This window comes from Antechinus flavipes, chromosome 3 (assembly GCF_016432865.1).
Source record: "Antechinus flavipes isolate AdamAnt ecotype Samford, QLD, Australia chromosome 3, AdamAnt_v2, whole genome shotgun sequence".
NCBI classification, from domain to species: domain Eukaryota; kingdom Metazoa; phylum Chordata; class Mammalia; order Dasyuromorphia; family Dasyuridae; genus Antechinus; species Antechinus flavipes.
The window spans coordinates 296,538,888-296,562,080 of record NC_067400.1 but is presented as its reverse complement, the minus strand read 5'-3'; the positions used below and the strand labels follow the sequence as shown (position 1 = coordinate 296,562,080).

The 23,193-nt window shown below is 33.0% G+C and overlaps 1 protein-coding gene across 4 annotated transcripts in view; it reads right to left on the bottom strand.

The window, feature by feature from the left end:
* Nucleotides 1-328: 328 nt before the first annotated feature.
* The window catches only part of ALCAM (activated leukocyte cell adhesion molecule), a 250,115-nt gene continuing 227,250 nt past the window's right edge, over nt 329-23,193 (bottom strand). The window contains exons 12-17 of one of the 4 annotated variants that reach the window (XM_051985220.1): nt 19,723-19,851; nt 17,291-17,329; nt 16,843-16,960; nt 15,694-15,777; nt 4,166-4,287; nt 329-2,785 (exon numbers count right to left, since the gene is read on the bottom strand). In XM_051985220.1, coding sequence (XP_051841180.1) covers nt 4,200-4,287; nt 15,694-15,777; nt 16,843-16,960; nt 17,291-17,329; nt 19,723-19,851 — 458 coding nt within the window. In that variant the 3' untranslated portion in view covers nt 329-2,785; nt 4,166-4,199. The remainder of the gene's footprint in view (nt 2,786-4,165; nt 4,288-15,693; nt 15,778-16,842; nt 16,961-17,290; nt 17,330-19,722; nt 19,852-23,193) is intronic. The other 3 variants (XM_051985221.1, XM_051985222.1, XM_051985223.1) reach the window with 3 other exon arrangements.

Genomic DNA, 23,193 nt, shown 5'->3' with positions numbered 1-23,193 from the left:
GGAAAAGTATTCATTTCGTAGTGGTAGGAAAAAAGACCTGGAAGATACCAAATATGAATAAAGTATGATCTTCTTTGTTAGTACTTTAAAGAGAAACTCATCTATAGAAATTTGAGGTTATATTGGCTGACCAAGTAAGCTAAATTTGATATAACTTTGAAGATTGTAGCAATATTTGTTTTTTTAGTTCACCTAAGATTATGTTACTCACAGAAAACTATGATGTTCATGAACATTTGGTTTCTTACATAAGACATTAAAATTGTTTTCAAAGTGGGGAAAAAGAGTTCAGAAAAATGTTCCCTAAGACTAAAATGGGAGACAGACATTTGAAGACATACTTCAGTTTTATTATCTTTTAGGCATAGATGGGCATGTTAATCCATTTCCACACACAGTTCCTGTAATCACCGACAGGGAGTGAACTTTGAGCTGGGAAAACCTGCCTCCTGTTGCCAAAAAGTTAAACTGGAGAGAAGCTGGAACAGAAACCTCAAATGGTGAGGACTGGTTCATCTTCATTCTCAATATAGTTGATGTAGATATTGGTTCACAAGCTTTCTTCTTCTTCCAATCTTTGATGTAGTAGACAGTGTTGTCCCATCTGTTCCTGCATGCTTTCTGCTCTAGTTCTGGAGCATGCTATTTCAGATGACCCACTCACTAGGGTTTGACAGCTATTTCTGGAATTAGTTAACTATCACAAGCTGAAGCCAAAGTATTATAGTTTTTAACCCTTTCTTCTTAGTGTCACATTGCTGCTTTCTGTAAAAATCTTAGCAGCTGTACTTTAAAGTCTTATCTCCCACAACCAAAAGGAAAAAAAAAATTATATATAAGTAATTTCTTTTATTTTAGTGTTCATGTTTTATTTTGGAAAACAGGTATTTAAAAATTTTAGAATTTCCTTAAACAAAACTCTAAAAAGAAAAAAAGGAAAAGAAATCACAGTATTTACAAAAATAACAAAATGGCCTAGCCATGCAAAACAAATTACTTTGGTTTTTTTTTTTCCCCTTCCACTTTGGTTTAAATGTTGACCAAAATTGAATTGTTCCTGCCAAATAAAACGTTAATAATCAAAGTTTAGAGGCAATCTAGCATATTTTCTTTTCCCTCTAATATTTTATACAGTATTGAGTTTAATAGGATATCTTATGTATTTAATCCATACCAATGTACTACAGGAAGCTTTTATTAAGACATCAGTCACTATTGCCCAGGCATTTTACAAATTTACAATAACAGTGTATTTCTAAAGAATGCAGAAGTGGCAAAATATCATTTCTGATTTCCATATGAATTTAATTTCCAATTTGTTGGTTAACTTTTATTAAAACAAAACAAAACTTTCACTTGTCTATTCAAAAAACATTCACCAGGTTCTGTTATTTGTCTCCCCTTTCCCTCTGGATAATTGTTTTTTAACTGGAAATTTGATGCTGTTTGTCCACAAAATTATGTTATGTTTGGGCCAAAAATGGCTGTATCATGTTTATTCAGAAACCAGGCTTCTGCATGAAGGAGGAAAGGTTGAAAAGGCTAATCACAAATACACTATTGGCCCATATCCAGTCTACCTCAAAATGTTTCCATTTATACTACCATTCTAAAAATGTCCAAGCGTAAAACATGTTTATAAAGTTACAAATTGGAATGTAACTAAAGATACATAGACATTTCATTGTTACACTTTCATGTACGATTTGATAAATTATGTACCAGTTAAAAACACTAAATTATCTCAAGGTGCATTCAATATCTGTAGTGTAGTTAACAAAAACAAACACACACAAAAAATATATATTCTATTCCTGTGGAAAATAATGCAGCTCTGATAATGACCACTGTTCAAAACCTCCAATTCTGACTGATATCTTCTTTGGGGGTTGGGGAGGAGGGAGAAGTGTACTTTTAAGGCAGCTGAAAACCCAAAGACTAGAAAACCAATTTGAAGTTTCAGTCACATTGGGAGTAATGTAAATAGGAAATATGATTTTCCAAACTATTATTGATTCATTGATTTGCTTCTTTTTCTTTTAAGAAATATTCCCAGCAACTATCTCTATATGTATCACTATATGTAAGTAACTACCCCAATTCGGTGTTGATGTTTCTTGCTTATGTGTTAAGATACTTGTGTTTTGACTGCTGTTAGTTTGCTGTATGTACACTGAAATAACATTTTTCAATCTGACTCTGTGTGTGTGTGTGTGTATGTGTGTGCGTGAACTGAGAGAGAGAGATAAAATCACATCTTTGAAGAGAGTAATATGTGGTGCCCCTACCACATAGCCACAAGTTTCTACCTTAATTTCAGGAACTTGTGAAAATTTTTTTGAGGCATTACTGATAGCAATCAGAATCAGAAATGTACCTGCTCAAAGAGTATCCATTAAAAAACAATTGAAATAAAAACATTACACTATACATCAGATTAACAGCAACTCCCAGAACAAAGCCTTACAGTGTATAAAAATAGCTACGTAAAAAATTTACATAAAAGGCAAACAAAAAAAGAAATCCTCAGTGCAGAAATTTACAGAAAAAAAAATTCAAACAGAACACAACATAGTGACCTATTATCATGGCTGCCAAAATTTGTCTTTTTTTTCCTTAAATTTTTCTATTTGTTGTTTTACTTGAGATAATTTTCTAAAATCTTGTGACAGCTTGGTAGAATGAACTGCTTAACACTTGAACCATGAATAGCTGTCAGTGTCTTTGTATATGTCTTAAATACAATCCACGTTCATGCTTCAATTGGTCTATATGGGTTTTTTCTCTGAAAATGTGGAAAGAAAAGAAATTAACCAAAGGAAATTATCATTAACAATCAGTATGTACCAGTCTATTGCTGCTTAGGGAAAACAAAAGTTGTCATATATGAACAGTTTACCCCTTGATTCTTTTCTAGTTCTATTCTTAACTGTATACATATTTTCAATGATAATTTCAGATTGATTAAAAGTTTTGTTGGAGTAAGGGAACTGTTGAACTTTGATAACTCTGTAAGATCTATAGAAAGAAAGCTAAGCATTTCATCCCTTTTATATATATTGGGTAAAAATCCTTGCCCTTCCCCCATCAAAATCCTATCCTACCTTGCCTATCCAGAAGGAAAATAAACTTCCCTTTTATTCCTATAGTTTTTTTTTTTTAACCTGTGTGACCAGATTGCACTTAATTTTTTTTCCATTCCAAACGTTACCTTAAAGATTTAGCTGTAACAACTCTTTTATTTTATTGTGGTGGACATGGATCTCACATGCCAAAGGATTTGAAGAGTAGCAATATGTGTCTCATTCTCACTAATGGCCCCACTTCTCATATGTTCTAGAGCTGAGAGGCCTTTTGTTCAGTTATGTTTCAGTCATGTTTGACTTATCTTATTTGAGATTTTTTTGGCAAAGACCCTAGATGTTTTATCCTTTCCTTCTCCAGCAAACATAACAGATACAGAAACTGAGGCAAACAGTGTTAAATGATGACTCTTCCAGACTATAGACCCGACACACTATCCATCTACCTACCTAGTTGCATTGCAGATTCTTAAGAGATTTTTTTTTTAATTCTTTCATTTTCTAGGAGAGGAAACTAAGCTAGGGAGAAAGAAAGTGTCTTGTACAAGATCACAGCTAGAATAACCATAAGAAGCAAACCTCTATCTTGTTGCCTCAGTCACTTCTTACAATATCATATTGCATTGCCACTAATTATATATTATATAGGGGAGCGTGAAGAAGAAAACATAACTACCTAATCCTACCTAAACTACCTAAAAGTATCTATCTATCTTGTTGCCTCAGTCACTTCTTACAATACCATATTGCATTGCCACTAATTATATATTATATAGGGGAGCGTGAAGAAGAAAACATAACTACCTAATCCTACCTAAACTACCTAAAAGTATCTATCTTTTTTACTATTCCAGAATGAAATATAGAAGTCATATATACCTCTAGAGATGGTAATCACATATAATTATCAAAGCTCTAGAGTGAGCAGCTCTCCTTGTGTTAGAATATTTATTTAAACGATCCTCAAAAATCTTGCTATCACTCACAAGAACCTTAATGCTTCTTTTCCTTTAATCTCCTAGGACACTTCATACTTACCCACTAAGTCAATATGTACAGACTCTTGTGTGAAGTCTACTTACCTGGAACAGCAATTGAAAAAAAAATTTTTTTCTCTTAAGCTTCTGTTTTGTGATTGTTTTCTTCTAGCTTTTTGTTTTCCTCCATATTTCCCAGGTCTTTGTTTACATGTTTTGATGCTGTCCTACAAGGGAAGTAAGAAAACCGCTATTCATGTAATATATGTATCTATATACTGCCATTAAGGTTCATAATATATTTTTCACAAGGCACTAGTATGAATAGTTCCAGATAAACAGAAGACCAGTTAGTGGAATTAATATTATGGTAGAGTTGTGTATATAGGCATAAGATTAACCAAAAATTCAATTATATTTATTGTAGTCTTAAAATGCTCAGTATTCTCTTTTCTTTTGGTTGTACAATTTCCACCTTCTACTTTTATTTCAGGGAGGTAATGATTCCTTTTATAAGTAGTTTTAATCTCAGCAGACATACTCTGAATACCTAATAGTGAAACAGAGCTTTTCCTTAGGATCTCCTTTCCTATGAAGACCAATATGGCCTCCTGTGCTCAATTTCAGTTTCTGCTTCAACAAAGAAGTGTGGGGTGATGATAGATAGGAGTGACCCTAAAGCCTCTGGGGATTCCAGCAGTGACATCAGTAGGAATTGCTTTATGGATAGGTCTCACATCACAATCTTTGTTCCTGTTATATTTATCTAGAAAACCTGGAAATATTAGATATTAAAGACCATGACATTTGTTACTCTTTAAATATCCCTTTAGGGATGGAAACTTTAATTTCCAGAAGAGATCAAATATTTTACCTTTTTCTGAGATCACAAATATTTTACCTTTTTCTGAGATCACTGGCACAACAATACAACAACAGAAGTCCCTGGTCTTTCAGTGTATATTTTATTTTATTTTTGATATATTTAAAGCATTAAGTAATCCATGCGAAACTTTAGATGCCTCTTGGTTGAGAAACTCAAGGAGATGTAAGTTTAAAAAAAGGAAAAAAAACCCTCCATTATGCCTATAAGAACTTACATACATGCAAGAGATTCCTGGAACTCTTATAACTAGAGTCACAACTTTTCTGGGAAAAGGGAAGAATCCAAGTATAATATTCATTCAGAAGAAATAAAGACTTATGACTCATTCAAGCTGGGACACTTAATGCAGGTAGCTTAGGATGAATTCATGATTTAAATGCTTAGCTTAGTTTGAACTGTAGCCTGTAAAATCCATTCATTAAGTGTGTGAGCAACTCTAAACCAGTCCCAGAGAGTTTCTTAATGTCATGATGATCTTTTCAAGGCCAGAAAGTCCAAGATACAAATGGAAAAATGCAGAAAATGAACTCAATGAAGTAAATTCCTTAAGTCAATTTACTTTATCACATGAATATGTTGACACTATACTTAAATCAGATAACACATATGGCAATTGATAAACCTTAAAGATCCATATAAGTGTTGATTGTTATTATTGATAGCTGTGATATAAAAGGTACAGGCCACACCTGCATGAATAATGAAGTACATTAGAAACATTTTTGCATAGTATAAGAGCATAAGGTTGTAGAATCATCTGTATAACAAGCTAGCTATTGTGACCTTGGTTTCCTTAGTTTGTTAAATGTTAATGTTATGTTATATGTCAAATGAAGGATTTTGACAGGATGACCCCTGAAGTCCTTTCCTGTGGTAATCATTCCATAGATCTAGAAATTTTTGTCTCATCCATTTGTGCCCATTTTAAATTTAGCATGTCCAAAATCTCAGGTTTTCCAAATTATAGTCTGAAGGAGATGTCCTAGATAATCAAAATCCAGCAGATGATTACTGATTTCATCCACTAAATTAATTTTTTAAATGAGACGCATCAAAATTATCAGTTATTCTTGCAACAAATGCTCATATTTTACTTGTCAGGGACATATGAAATTCTTTTGGCATTTACTCATAATAGTAGTCTTCATCAAACTATTAAATTTCTGCGTTTTCAGAGGCTATGCAAACAAAAGCTTGACCTCTGGAAGAACCTGTTTTCCTGATGCATTCAGCATCAATGAAATAGTCATTGACAACCACAGAATCAACTACTTTATATTTTCCATATTTTCTATCACTTCACACTGAAGTGTCAGATACAAGTGTGGATAATATGCAGGTGCTTCAAGAGTCATAGAAAAATATCTGAATCAACACATTGAAGATAATTAAGGTAAATGTCTCCAAGGCTTCAGAGCCAAATACTTGCTTTGCTGATTTCAATAAGCCAATGTTAGGGGGTAGTATTCCTGAGTAAAATGTGACTTGGAACATGTGATAGCAGCTTCAATATCTGCAGGGGCTATCTTTGGTGTTCTTCCCCCCTGCCATTTCTTAATCATGGAAATAAGTAGGAAAAACAACAAACCAACAGATAAAATTATTGAATATGAAACCAAGTCCAAGAAAAAGTAACAGCACAAGATATTTTGACAGAGAACCAATAGCTTGAATGTACAAATCTCTTGATTTAAAAAAAAAAAAACACCTTGTTGTATTTTCCATTAAATAACAAGAAAATGTGACTAAGAATGTGCAATAAGGCTACACTGAATCCACTAAAAGATTGGATACTGTTTTAGAATGCTTTTGGCAAAATAAACGCTTATATATCCCTAAAAATGGAAAGATTGAGATTCTGCTATTATAAGAAACTTGGGGAAATGAGGGGCTCTTCAAAGAGGATGAAAGACTATCTGATATGGGATCTTGGTTATGAAGTTCATTTTCTTAGGGTTGATGAGCTTTGGGAATAAGTAGGAAAGAGAGACCCATGTGTGTAGATATTTGTATGAGAGTGCTTAAGATAGGAAACAGTATTTAAGGCTCTGATATCTGCCCACTATCCATTTTTAAACAAAACATATCACTTGGTTAAGATTGGTAGACTTTGATTTTAATTTATTGACTACCTATGTTTGGGGTAGAGAAGTTATGAATGAATTCCTGTTGTTAGTTTGTAATCATACTCCATTTTCAGCTTCTTAGTATTGTGAATTTTATCTGCTGTGATTCATTTAATGAGAAGGTAATAAAAAGTCCTAAGAAATTGTTCACTGTTATGCTATTCTAGCTCTCAATGCTATAACTTACTGATTCTATCTAAAGGAAAAAACCAAACATGCTCAGGGTATACTCCTAGAATCTTAGATCTACAAGTAAACTTTAAAGTAGTAAGGCAAGCTTTCTATTTGCTAAGTGAATAGTAGTGTTATTAGTTTATAGTTAAATCAGTTATGTATATATGTAGAGAGAAGAAAATGGAGAAGGAAATTAATAGTGAATACAAAAGTTTGGAAGTAAAAGCATAAGCTCTGGCTAAGGGATCCTCAGGTAACTGAAAAAGTTCAATATTTGTGTTTTTCTATATTGTAACTATTTATCAGGGTCTGTTTATGGATAGATTGGCCAGGGTGATGGTATGGCCCTGAATTTTTACTTAAATATTTAATATTAAATATTTAAATATTGTGTGTGTCTCTTGGGTGGGTATAATGAATAGACAATGAAAGGGATATAGCATTTAGTATTATTGGCTTAGCTGTAAATCTCTAAGGAAGTTAAGTAGCAATTTCAATGGTCTCAAAGGTCACCTACAAAAAAGCCCATTAAAAAAAAAAAAACATTAATTGTCATTTATGAGTCTTGAGATACAAAAGTTTTGGGAGGATCAAAAATGTATATAATTCAAAGAGCAATAGAAAGCTACATGGTGGACATAAATAGATTAGGATCTGTTATTCAATCATGAAAGACATGATTGATAAAATATGTGACTAAAAAGGATAGATTGGTCAAGCTTGAGTCACTAGGAGTAGAGAAATTTCATAGGGTATAGAAAGAACTGGTGATCACTGAGTCATAGGCCATTATTAATCATCTTTGAAATGTTATAGAGCATAGAAGAGACACTGCAGCACTAGAAACAGGCATATGTTCTGATTTTCAAAAAAAAAAAAAAAAGAGAGAGATGAAGGGAGGCTGGTGAGCTTACCTTTTATTCTATAGAATACTATTAAGTGAATGATTTCAGGGCCTTTAAAAAAAAGAAGTGATCATTAAAATAAATGGACTAACCAAATAGCAATTACTAAAGAGTTCATATTCCGGGTACTGCACCACAGTAAGGAAAGGTTAAAAAAAAAAAAAAGGCTCCGATTTCAAGAAGCAGGGAAACAACAGGAGATATTACATAAATAACTAGGTAACTTGGGGTGGTATAAGAGGGAAAGCACTAAGATTTAGGAGGATGGAGAAAGACTTGTAGATGGGACTTCAGTTGATAATTGAAAGAAATGACAAAAACTAGGAGGTGCAGTGATAGGTCATGCACTTAAATAAACAAGGGATACGAGGAAAGAGAAAACATACAATTTTGATTATATATACTTTAAAAATTTTCAAAAAATAAAGTCAATGGAGACAGAGACTAATTATAGAATGGGAAACTTTTCATTAAATACCACTGATAAAAATGATATTCAATGTACAAGATATATTTTTAGAAATTGAAATGTTTTGTGTTGACATGGAATTCAGAAAATTTTCCTAGAAATTAGCACTGTCCAACAATGGGATAGTCTACCTTAGGAAATAGTGAATTTCCTCCAATAAGGATTGTTGAGTAAAGATTGGGGTTTGTGTAAAGGAGACCCGTTTTTATTAGTCAAGAGTAGTTGACTGCTGATAGCTCTTGCAACTTTGAGCTTTGAGAAGTTTTATGTGTAAAGAATGAAAGATGATAGATCAACAGCAAGAATGCAAGTTGTAAGATGATAAAAGAACCAGAAGAAGATTTGTAACACATGGGTTAAACCTTGTATGGGTCCAGACAAGGGCTTGATCAAGATAAAAAGACATGGAAAGAGCATACACTTCAATGAAATCACAATAGCTAAAAAGTGTGTGCCAAAATACAAAATACATATGCTAAGTTTCTCAACAGTTAGCAAGTAAAACTTTAATATTTCAAAATTAAAATGATGTAAATATATTACAAATACTAACTTTTTAAAGGTAGTCTTTGTTCTCTGATACTTACTCTGATAATTATTGAATTCAATTGAAAATTTTTTAAATAAACATTTACTACTACAATTGCTAGGCACTGTGCTAAGTACTGAGTATTCATCAACAAAAATGAAACAATCTTTTGCCTTCTTTGGCTTACTTTCTACTAGCTAAGAACTTTTATTTTTTTGAGCCTTGGGTTTCTCCCTTGACAAATGGGGAAAATGAGAGTTGTACTTTCTTCGTAGATTGGCTATGAAGATTAGGTAAGATAATATATATAAAATACTGTGTAAATGATAAATCTGTAAATTTATTGTGATTTTCCTAAAGTTTGATTATTCTGTTTTTACTTTTTCAAGAACTATCTTTGTTTCACTGTCTCCCAAGCCCAAGAAAATGAGTCTTTTTTTTCATCAGTGTAGACACACAGGATGGTTATAAACTAATCTCATTATTTTATAGTCACACTTCATATTTGAGCTCTTATATGTGCAGAGAAATATATTGAAAATGCCATTTTACTGATATATAAAATATTACTAAATGGAATTAATTTTTATATGTACGAAGTAACTCAGTCTGCTATTTCTTAATTAGGATTATGTACATTTAGCTTTCATTTGGAATAACTTAATTTTAAATTTAGGAAAGTGATTAAACCTGGCATTGATTTCATTAAAAAAAAATCCAAGAGCCTAATGAGTTTTCAAATTAGGAAATAACGTATGTTAGATGGTGGCACCTACTGGTGATATGTGATAATGTAACTCAGCTCTACAAAAAAAAAAAAAAAAGAGAGAGAGACTGAGACAGACACAAAGCTAAACTATGGATTTTTTTTTTTAAAGTATCAAATTCTTTTGTAAGAAAAGGCTGGAAGTATATAATCATGATGGAGAATGGAACAGAGGGGGTATTCTTCAGTGAAACGTGTAAATCAATCAATGGGTATTTAAGTGCTTAGTGTGGGCCATACCTGTGTTAAAACTGGGGATTTAAAAAAAAAGGCAAAAGTGACTTGGTCACTCCTACCACAGGTACTCTCAATCTTGTTTTGTGTTTGTCATGGTTCCCTCTGACAGTCTGGTAAAATCTATGCATCCCTTCTCAGAAAACTATTGAAATGCACAAAATATTATATATTGTTATAAAGAAAGCCCATTATATTGAAATACAGTCATCAAACTGTGTTTTTACTTTAAATTCTTAGATTGTGAATTAAAAATTTCTGATCTAAAATAAGATTGCTTTTCTGAAGGAAAAGGCTAGAGAAAATGTTAATTCTTTTGGGAAGAACCAAGCTGTATTATACATTTACTGCTTTTCATTTAAATGACAGTACTTCCTGTAACCTTGGAAGATACATTTCTTAGATTTATTTTCAGTTTTAATTTAAGTACTTGAACTACTTATTGAGATGTTGGGCATCTGCCTGGCACATGAATTGCAATGACAAGGAAAAATGTTGACAATTGATGATTATGTAATCTGAGCTCAGATAAATAGAATTTATGAGGGATAAAGTAGAAAGTAATAACTAAAACAAGAATTTGGGATTAACTTTATCCTATTCTTATGATGACCTTGCCTACTTAATTAGGGCTAGTGGAAAGTGGATGGTAGATTTGGACTTAACTTTTTATTATTCTTGCTTAGCTAAACAAATGTGATACAAATACATCAATTAGAATGTTTTATGCCCAAAACTGATAGTAGAGATGAACACTGTTAAGCATTCTACTTTATGACCAAACTCAAGCATCATAACACTTTCAGTGAGGAAGCACAATGATTAGTACTTCTTTACTGTTTTGGGGATCTGTAAGGTCCTTATTCTCTGGAATATGGACCAGAGAATATGGTCCATATTGCAGACCACATGGTCTAGAACCATATGGGTATGGAACAATTATATGACATTTTTTAGCTTCAAGCTTATCTATATCTGCTTAGATATAAAAACAGATTTCCTGGTAGCTATTTGAAACCTGAGACCCAGGTGATGAGACAGGATGAAGGGATATATTATATAATTCCCCATTAAGCCCATTTTAAAGTTTACTAAGAAAGAAACACTACTTAGGAGTGCAAACATGTTCTCAATTCTTCTCAATTAAACCCAATTACTGTTTTATATAGCAAATGCAAAGAACTTTCTTACAATGTTGTTAAAATTTGACCTCACTCTTGGCTATGCTTCTCTAAAGCTATTCTCCATTATATTTTGGTAGTCTCTCAGAATTGCTTTTGGGAATATGTAAATGAGATAGATATCTATAATATATATTTTTTCAAGCTAGTTAATGAATGATTATGTACTTAGGTTTCCAGAGAAAATCAGGGGTACTGTCCTTTCTCAATATCTGATAAACACATTAAAACAGCTGAGAGCCAAAAAAGAATGAAATCCTTGTACTGATTTATAAAGTAGAAGACCTGACTTGTGAGAAGAATGCATATAAATACTCCTTCAATTGACCTTGGATTATTTCAGTGGCCAACATGAACAGATATTGGTGCTTCCTAGCCATTTTCACAAAGTTATGGGCATTTCACTATTTAGTGGTCAAAGAATTCTAAATGATGGCCATTTTAAGAATATATGCAATTAGAAACTAGGCATTGACCCACATTTAACACCGTATACCAAGCAAGATAAGGTCAAAATGGGTTCATGACCTAGGTATAAAGAATGAGATGATAAATAAATTGGAAGAATATAGGATAGTTTACCTCTTAGACCTGTGGAAGAGGGAGGAATTTATGACCAAAAAAGAACTAGAGATCATTAATGATAACAAAATAGAAAATTTTGATTATATCAAGTTGAAAAGTTTTTGTACAAACAAAACAAATACAGACAAGATTAGAAGGGAAACAATAAACTGGGAAAACATTTTTACAGTCAAAGGTTCTGATAAAGGCCTCATTTCCAAAATATATAGAGAATTGACTCTAATTTATAAGAAATCAAGCCATTCTCCAATTGATAAATGGTCAAAGGATATGAACAGACAATTCTCAGAAGAAGAAATTGAAACTATTTATAGACATATGAAAAGATGCTCCAAATCATTATTAATCAGAGAAATGCAAATTAAGACAACTCTGAGATTACACACCTGTCAGATTGGCTAGAATGACAGGGAAAGATAATGTGGAATATTGGAGGGGATGTGGGAAAACAGGGACACTAATACATTGTTGCTGGAATTGTATACATCTAGCCATTCTGGAGAGCACTTTGGAACTATGCTCAAAAAGTTATCAAATTGTGCATACCCTTTGATCCAGCTACTGGGCTTATACCTCAAAGAGATACTAAAGAAGGGAAAGGGACCTATATGTGCCAAAATGTTTGTGGCAGCCCTGTTTGTAGTGGCTAGAAGCTGGAAAATGAATGGATGCCCATCAATTGGAGAATGGTTGAGTAAATTGTGATATATGAACGTTATGGAATATTATTGTTCTGTAAGGAATGACCAGCAGGATGAATAGAGAGGACTGGCGAGACTTACATGAACTGATGCTAAGTGAAATGAGCAGAACCAGGAGATCATTATATACCTCAACAACGATACTGTTTGAGGATGTATTCTGATGGAAGTGGATCTCTTCAATAAAGAGAGCTTTAACTGATCAAATATGGACAGAAGCAGCTAACCCAAAGAAAGAACACTGGAAAATGAATATAAACTGCTTGCATTTTTGTTTTTCTTCCCGGGTTATTTATACCTTCTGAATCCAATTCTCCCTGTGCAACAAGAAAATTGTTCGGTTCTGCACACATATATTGTATCTAGCATATACTGTAACCTATTTAACATGTAAAGGACTGCTTACCATCTGGGGGAGGGGGTGGAAGGAGGGAGGGGAAAAATCGGAACAGAAGTGAGTGCAAGGGATAATGCTGTAAAAAATTACCCTGGCATGGGTTTTGTCAATAAAAAGTTATTGAAAAAAAAAAGAATATATGCAATTATCTTTTAGTCTTATAAATCTGTCTAATAATAAAGCATATGTGGAAAGTTCTGCTTCAGGTCCTGGTACATGTGCTAAGTTTTTTGGCTATTAGTTTAAGCTTTCATAAGTTTTTATTTTTTCCTTTCATTTATAGGATTAACAATACCAAATTAAGTTGCTAAAATACTACATTACTGAACAGGACTTTTGCAAGGGATAACTAATCAGGACTGAGAAACACTTTTCAAATCTGAAGTACTTTACCAATGCTTAATAAAAATTCACTTTGATTTACCAAAAATATTAATCCTTTTGAAGTTGGTATATCTTACTAAAGAAAGGAAAGGGACCTGTGTGTGCCAAAATGTTTGTGGCAGCCCTGTTTGTAGTGGCTAGAAGCTGGAAAATGAAAAGATGCCCATCAACTGGAGAATGGCTGAGTAAATTGTGGCATACAAATGTTATGGAATATTATTGTTCTGTAAGGAATGACCAGCAGGATGAATACAGAGAGGACTGGCGAGACTTACATGAACTGATGCTAAGTGAAAGGAGTAGAACCAGGAGACCATTATATACCTCAACAACGATACTGTTTGAGGATGTATTCTGATGGAAGTGGACCTCTTCGATAAAGAGAGCTTTAATTGATCAAAGATGGACAGAAGCAGCTACACCCAAAGAAAGAACACTGGGAAATGAATATAAACTGCTTGCATTTTTGTTTTTCTTCCCGGGTTATTTATACCATCTGCATTCAATTCTCCCTGTGCAACAAGAAAACTGTTCGGTTCTGCACACATATATTGTATCTAGGTTATATTGTAACCTATTCAACATGTAAAGGACTGCTTGCCATCTGAGGGAGGGGATGGAGGGAGGGAGGGGAAAAATCGGAACAGAAGTGAATGCAAGGGATAATGCTGTAAAATTTACCCTGGCATGGGCTCTATCAATAAAAAGTTATTTAAAAATTTTTTTAAAAAAAATAAATAAATAAAGGAAGTTGGTATACCTTTCAGGAAATTAACATTTATTTGGATGGATAAATATGTGAAGGTCAGATGGTCCAAGTTGCTCCTAATTTCATGGGCACTTAAAAAGAACTGCATTAAGCTGAAGCCTGAGTGCTACACAATCACATGTCCTGCATTTAATATGTGGCACATAATCTGGGATTACCATATGGTATTAATTCATGGAGTAATAGAAAATGCTAATTCTGCTAGTCAAAGAATGACAAAGATATGTCTGATAAAAAGCTAGTAATTAGATCTGGATGATTAAAGATGCTGAGCCTGGTTCAAGAACTTCACACATACTTAGACTTGATCACTGTACAGGACAGTCTTGTCTACATGTTCCAGCCAGATTTCATTTTCTGAAGCCAAGTTTTTCTTTCCTTTCTTCCCTCTTACTGCTGAAGGAATCCTCCTCCTCCCAATTACCCAGTTTTACATTGATTCTTGACTATCACTCCTCATATTCAATATATTGCCATTCTTGTCATGTCTACTGCCACATTACATATGTGTGTGTGTGTGTGTGTGTGTGTGTGTGTGTGTGTGTGCATGTATAGATGTAGATATAGAGAATGGTAGATAGAGTTAATTCTCTTTTGTCATTTAAAGTTCTTCAGAACCTGGCTCCTTATTGCCTTTCCAGACTTATATTTCACATTACTTTATACACAATATTCCAACCTTCTCCTTCATTTGGGCAATGTTATCTTTTCTCAGATCTTCCACTTAATAGTTTCCTTCATGACTCAGCTCAAATTCTACTTTCTTTAGGAGGGGTTCTCTGCCCTCAGCCATTCTCTGCTTCAACTACTAGTATATCCCTCTTTGACATTATCTCTCATCTACCCTTTATATATTTTGTATGCACTTAATGACACATGGGTTGTCTCTGTGAGTTCTTTTAGGTCAGAAAATGTTTGTCTTCCTTTTTATACCCAGGGTTTAACATAATACTTTTCACAAAGTAAGTGCTTCATAAATGCTTATCAATTTGCTGACTTCTGTCTTCTCTTCACAACTTCTTTAAAAAAAAAAATAATTACAATACCTTTGGAATATAGACTGAACTCTGCAGTCAATTAAATTTGAAATATTTCAAAGCCAAAGATCATGGATCTTAAATTTTTGTATTTCTTATTTGTTGTTCCAGTGATGTTGGTGGTGGGATCAGAGTTTAAATAAAATTTCTTAGAAATTTATGAATGGATAGTGGATTGCTGTAGAGTAGAATAGAAACTGCTTTCATTTTCTTTCATGTGTATATGACTTGAGGCATTTATATAATTTGTTCAACAAAACTATGGACATGAATGAATTGACCTTCCCCATATGATAGTTATAGACAATAATGTTCATGGTGGAGAAGGATGTGCGAGTTTCATGAGTGATTCTAATACTTGGGTGAAGAGTGAGGTATCTGATCAAGGTTCCATATGGAATTGCCTGGATCAAGATTCACTATTCTCCAATGAGATCACAAAAAAGTGTCTATCAATCACAACATACAGAAAGAAAAAACATGTTCTTGCCTCAAGTGGGTTTGAAACTTCTGAGCTGCTGCCTTCTCAGACTTTCCATTGATGTCACTTTGGGGACAGGGTTTAGGTGAGTAACTGTTGGAGGGAGGATTCAAACAGTGAATAAGTGTTGGAGGGAGTGATTGTATGTAAAAGAATGTTTGTGATTGGACACAGAATGTCAATCAAGATTTTAATATCATTTTATTTGTGGGGAGGAGTCTAAGCTAAGTTCATCCTTCTAGCACTTTTTATGACTTTCTGAGTAAAAAGTTGGCTTGATGTAGTTTAACCCTTAGGTCAATTGAGAATCATAGTATCTTTTGGTGGGAAAATAAGATTTGAATCTAATAATTCTACAGGTTATAATATTCCCTTAGTACAAATCATATTTCAATGGAGTTCAGATTTTAAAATTAAATTGTTACTTTGTGCTATCAATTTAAAATTCAGCATTTTCCCTTTTTTGGAAGAGGACCGTTGAATAGTAAGTGAACTAACCTCAGTCCAATAAACAAGTTATGCCATTTCTCTGGGCCCTAGTTTGCTTATCTATAAAATAAAGGAGCTAGATTTTATTTCAGTTCCCCTTGCAATGATGACATTCTGTGGTGCTATGAAATGAAGCCAAAGAACCCACGTAAAGGAATGAGTATGTTGTCATGGGGCAGGCTCCACTGGTCTAAGAAAGTTCACAGATCCCTGTGCCATCTCAGCAAGGCTACTGGTATTTTCCTGGTCAGAGTAAAAGTTGGGACCTCTATGAATTACCAAGCAGCCCGTGTAGTGGATGATCTTTTCTAACTTCATAAGAAAAAAGCAACAGATTGTGGCCAATCTTGAACTGCTGATCTTCTTGAAACATAAGTCTAACAAAGCTAACTAAATGAATCAGAAAATTAACTAATTGATCCTGACCTGAATTTGAAAAAACTAGTGGGCACACATGGAACCAAGCCCTAAGGCCATATATCCAATTTTTGCAAGATGTGAACTGGAAAATCAGAAACAAAGTCTTTTCATTTCAGTAACAGCTAATCATTCCAATTTGGGAAAGAGCTCTTCTTTAGTGTTTAACGCTTACGTGCAATTGAACAGAGGAAAATGAGCAAATTCTTTTTGCATTTCAAGTGAATGCTAAATCTTTTTTTAAGGTCTTACTTTGATTTCTTCATGTACAGCCAGTAGACTATACCAGCAACAAGAGCTGCGAGCAGGAGGCCGACAACAATCCCCACTATTAACTTTGCCTGGTCATTCACTTTTTCTTTATTTTCATCTAAAACAAAGAAGAAAAGTCCATGCAATTATAGATGATGCCAACAATTTGGAGTGGAAGTAAATCTAAACTACTGATTCTAGTTATGAAAACAAAAGCAAAATCAAGAAAAACAAAACAAAACAAAACAAAAGGTGTACTATGGATACATGCAAACTTTACTTGTGTGTTTTTTTAAGGAAACATTTTTAACATTCTTACTAGCTTATCTCATCTATTATTTTAATTCCATTCAAAATTGTGGACAGCTGGGGCAATTACTCATCCAATGATACTTCATAAATCTTGAGCTGAAAGCCAAGGAAGAGAAGTCTGTCGCATAGTACCTACCACTTATATCGTCTGCCTCATCTTGTTCTGGAATACTGACTGAAATGAAAAATGTTAATATGAAATTAAAAACAAAATTTGTTGATATATGAAAGTCACCTTTACCATTATAGTATGATGTTATAATACTTAAAGACAAAAGATCTATCCTACAGCTAGAGGGGAAGAAAACTATATTTAATGAATCAAAAGTTCCCTACAAAGAAAATAATCTCATCTTAAAAAAATAAACTTCAAAATTCTACAATTCATGGAAAAATGCACACTGACAATGTATAAACTGACCACAAATATTCTGGTATTCATTTTATTGTCTACTATCCATCAACTTGGAACAATGAATAATATGTAACTAGGTATGTGCCATATGAAAAGCTATCTCAAGATCCAGAAAACTGATATATGTGATTCATTGAGGAGAATGATGGTGAAAAAAAAGTTTAGGCTGCTAGAGATATACTCCTCAGGGTAGTACAAATAAATACATCTAAACTGAATTGAGCTTTTTCACTAATAGAATACTTTGTTTTTTGTATTTTTCATCCTGCTTTCTTACCTCCTCATCTATCTATTAATTCATGACATCATTCTTCTCCACTTCTAATCTAACCTCAACCATTGTTTTCACTCAGGTATGTTCTTCTATATATAGTTAACACTTAGGAATAACTTCTTACACTGTTCTATTGTGGGCAACATCTGAGGTTGTGATCTGATAATGAATTATCAAAACATATTAGCAGACTTCTTTCCCTAGTGTGATTTCTTATACTGAAGTAATATTGGAGGGGCAGCTAAATAGTGCAGTGGATAGAGAATGAACCCTGAAGTCAAGAGGACCCAAGTTCAAATCTGACCTCAGTCACTTAACACTTCCTAGCTGTGTGATCCTGGGCAAGTCACTTAACCCCAATTGCCTCAGAGGAAAAAAAAAGAAATAATATTGGTTTGGAAATAAAAAATCTTGATTTCTAATCTCCAATTCACCATCTCCTAATTAACAGTGATAGACAACCAGATGGCCCAGTGGAAAGAATTCTGGGTTTGGAGTCAGGAAGATTCATCTTCGTGAGTTTGAATCTTGTTCAGACACTTACTAGGTGTGTGACTCTGGGCAAGTCATTAACCCTGTTTGTCTCAATTTCCTCATCTATAAAATGGGCTGGAGAAGGAATGGCAAACCATTCCAATATCTTTGTGAAGAAAATCCCAAAAGGGGTCAGAAAAGTTGGACAAGACTGAAAACTGACTAAACTAATAACACAGTAGCAGTGTTAATTTGGGCAAGCAAGTTATTTAAACTACTCTGGTCCTTAGTTTTCTCAGATATGATATAGAGATTGAATTGAATTAAATTCCCTTCCAACTCTATATCCTGAATCTATCTGACCTTGGGCAAAACACATAAACTTTAAATTAAACTCAGTTTCCTCACCCATAAAAATGGGAACAATACCTACCCTGGCTATACCTGAAAGAATTTGTAAGACTCAAATGAAAGAAATTTTCAAAGAACACTATATATAAATGGAAAAGTTAGGATTTTTTTTTTTTTTGGGGGGGGGGGACTGGCTCGAATCTTGCTCAGATCTCTTTTTAAGTTTAACAAAGACATAGTGATAAACTATACATTAAAAGGTGATTTAAAATTTCAAGTTAATGGTAGGCTATTGTAGTCTGTATTTAACGTGCTATGCTGGTCAAATTTTCAAAGTTCCAAGATCCCTTGAAATGGTTTCATTTTAAATATATAATAAAATTATATAATAATATGTACCTATGTGCTTGGATTTGACTACTATTTGCTATTATATTTGTTGGATACAATTACATATATGTATAAATATATATATATACATATACATATATATATATATACACATATCTCCTTGTATGCAACTATAGTTATGTATTTAGAAGAGTTCAGATCTTAGTTTTGCCATCAATTTTACTATAGGAATTAAAACCAATCTATTTAACTTCACTGTCTGTCTAGACAACAATGTTAAGAATATTTCTATGTAGGACTTTAATAAAAGATAATAAATAAAAAGGGAATGAAAATACTTTGGAGCCTAATTAACAAGAATGTTTAAAAGATAATTTCTTCTTTCACTTTTACTCTGAACACAAAAAATGACATAAGCAAAAACAATTGAATTCACATCCTTTGCACTTAGAGAGGAAAAGTCCCTGCATAGAATGTGGATTCTGACCCATGCATCATGAAGTGATTTGGTTGTCAGACAAAACTATTATTTGACAGACACAAGAAAAGAAGAATCTTATGAAAATGATGATGGGTAAAAATAAATGCATAAAACTTACCATGATGAGGAACAGCAAGATGGAATTGAAGACTTTAAACTAAAGAGGATTTACCTCAGTTTGTTTTATATTTGGTTTTTAAATGTCAGAAATGAAATACTCACTAGCAGAGACATTCAAGGAGTTTACTGTTCTCTCCAGCTGGTTTTCTGCTGTGCAAGTTAATGTAACATTCTCTTCAGGGGAAATGATAATTTTACTATAATACCTGCCATTGATATAGGGGGATTCCTCTGTCTGTAAAGGAAAGAAGTAAAGTCAACTTTGAAAAGGAAATTAACTGAAGAGAATGAGATGAACAATAGTTGATGCTTAGAGATGGTGACAAATTGTTATTGCCTGAGAAATAGTCAATATCAGAGGGAAATATTTGTTAAATGCATTACTTTGGGTCCTATTTACCTTTCTAAGTATTTTAATTAAACTTTAAAATTATACTCATTTCCCTTTATTAGAGAGGGAGGCTCAGTCAGACTTTTATGCTTGTGTTTTGATTGACATTTTAAAAAAATCTAATCAACATAACTTTTCATCATAGATTTTCTCAAACAATGGATGTGAATGGCACAACTTTCACAGAGCATGTGGTAAATTGGGAAAAAAAAAATTGTGATTAAAAAGTTATCCACATACTAAAAGTTTGGGAATACTATATAGAGCTTCAAAAGAGTATTATTCCTAACAAGCAACCATCCTAACAAATTATCTTTCATTATACAATTTAAATAGAACTCTGCTTCATTAGTTCGTATTCTTCCCTACTAATATTAGTAATAATGATTAATGATCTTACATTATAGTAAGATAATCCATTCTCAGCAATGTTATTTGTATTATAAAAATAATTTATTTCCAACAATTAGTTATTGATTAAATGTGAAAAGGATAAACTAAATTGGATTTAACATTAGACTTTAATTCCTATGTAGTCTGGTTTGATTTAATCTGTTCTGTAGTCAAAGAAATAATAGTCCTCAACCAAAGATTTGTGTATTTAGTCTTGCTTTTCAAATTCCTACTCAACACATTGTCTATATTATATACAATAATTATCCCCCAGGGGAAAGATCACTGAGAACCTGACCTTAGAGAACCTGGGTTTGAGGACCATTTTTGATGCTTTAACTCGAGTGATTGGGCAAATCTCTCAACTGCTTGGCCTCCATTTTCTTTCCTCCCCTAGCAAAAATAAGGGAATTGGAACAGCTCCAGATCTATGTTCCTGAAGCAGTGTTGAATGGGGGATAGAGAATTGGCCTTAGAATCAAGAAAATCTAGGTTTACTTTTCCTTGACACATACTGGAAATATAATTTTAGGTAAATTTTAACTCTTTAGTGTCTCAGGCATTTTTCTAAGACTGTAAGTTTCAGATCTGCATTGATGGAAAGAGCTACCTCATAAGGCATTTCATATACTAATGAATCACAGGTCTATTCTAAAAAAACAAAAACAAAAAACAAACAAAAAAACCCCTTATTTTTGATAATTTTATGTGAGTATTCAATTGTAAATTCCTTATGAGAAAAAACCTTTCCCATTATGTATATGGCCCTCTGGTAATATCTTGGATAGTACTGGGCATATAGCAGTTGCTGAAAAAAAAAGTTATTAGTTCATTGACCTATAGAAAGAGTAATAAGTTGAGAGAATATAATTACACAAGTCTATCACCACCTCAGGGAATATAATCAAAGAATAAAATAATGACAACTTTATTTTTCTCATAAGTAGAGCATCATGCTTTCTTCATGAATAGCAACACCTCCAATTTTCCACCATTCAAAAGGATTTTCATACAACATTGTCTTTGGATCTTTGACTTTATTCCTCTTTTTTCTCTCCTGGATATGTTGCCTTTATTCATTTCTAAGTTGATTCTTCTTTTGTATTTTGTTGATACTATAGCTATTTTAAGGACTTTATTTTTCAATGTCATTTACGTAAACTGGAATGAGAAAATCTGATCAATTTATCAAATAAAGCAAAAGGTAAAGGAATTACAACACAAATGATTAAAAAAATTATTTTCAATACTTTCAATTACCAAATTGGATTTCAGGAATGTGTATTTCTTAAGAATTGAGAGAGAGATAACATGGGGTAATGTATAAAGTCATTAGCCTGAGTCAGACAGATATGGGTAAAAATCCCACATCAGAAAATTAGCTGGGACACCATGGGAAAAAAAATCACTTAATCTTTTAGGTCTCATTTTTTTCATATGTAAAAAAGGAAAGGGTTATATCTGAGATTTCAGAGATCCCATCTAGCTTTAAAGCTTTGATGTATAAGGAGGACTTCTGTCCCTTCCTTTGTATTTTTCTATGCTTACCTAAGACTACAAGATAATCAGAATTATTTCTCCCTGAGAACATTATTCCTACTTCCATTAAATAGCTAGTAAGAGAAAACTATTCCTGAGCACATATCCTAAAAGCTTCAGGAAAAGAAATACTGATCACTTTATCAGAGCCCATATGTTCCACTCCTCTCACTAGGGGGTATCGCTCTCTAATCTCTGACCATTCTGTTTTGGATATTGTACACTCTTGGCAGTATATGTCTGAATAACACAATGCCAAAACAGTGAAAAGGGAGGAAGAAAGAAAGAAGTTGATGAGCTATGTGATTATCACCATTCCATTTTCCCCTGCCATGATATGTGCAAGGACTATTTGAGGAAAAGCTACTGTATAACCACCTAGATTCCAGGGATGCTGGAACAATTTTAATTTTAAAAAGAAACAGCCTTTCATCTTGTGTCTTATTACCAACCTAAAGCAAAAAAAGAGCTAAGTCAGAAGTAATAAACATGTGGAGTACTAATATTCTCAAAGAGATATTTCTTAGCCAATGCCAGAAAAAGAACAGTTCATGCGGTATCTTTGTATGTATGTGTATGTGTGTATTTTAAATTAAGGAACATATTAGGAAAACCATTAAATTTAGTCTCCAAGAGCTCATTATGCTTTCTATTTAAAAATCTAACAGACTGACAATTTCATGGATTTACAATCTTGAACCCCTAATGATAAGTCAATTTTTCATTCTACTTGGTACTAAAATTGGTGTAAGGAAAGGATAGAATTCATATCATAAGAAAAAGACATTTGTAACTCATGTATTCAAAGACCCAATTATTTTGGGAGATAATGGGGGGAAAGGAGGAAAAGCCATGCAACCTTTCCCCACAACAGAAAAATTATGACTTACTTTCACCACCCCAGCTTTACATCCAAAAGAGTCTCTATATTTGGACATAACTATGGTAAAACCATAGGAGATTACATATTTAAATGAAATAATTGCATTATCTAGCACTATGTTAGGAAATAATTTTAATATGAACTATCCCTTAATACAAGAAAGCAAATTAATAAAAGCTACTTACTATATTTGAATGTGTAAATTTATGAAGCAGCAAAGTATTCCTGTAAAATTTTAATCAGCTAAGTTTAAGAAAATAAGGACTATTGAAAGCCCTACTTTAAATTCTTTTCAAAAGACATACTTAGAGACCCATAGACATTATAAATTTGCCTCTTTTCCTGGCTCTGGGAAAAAAAAGAAATA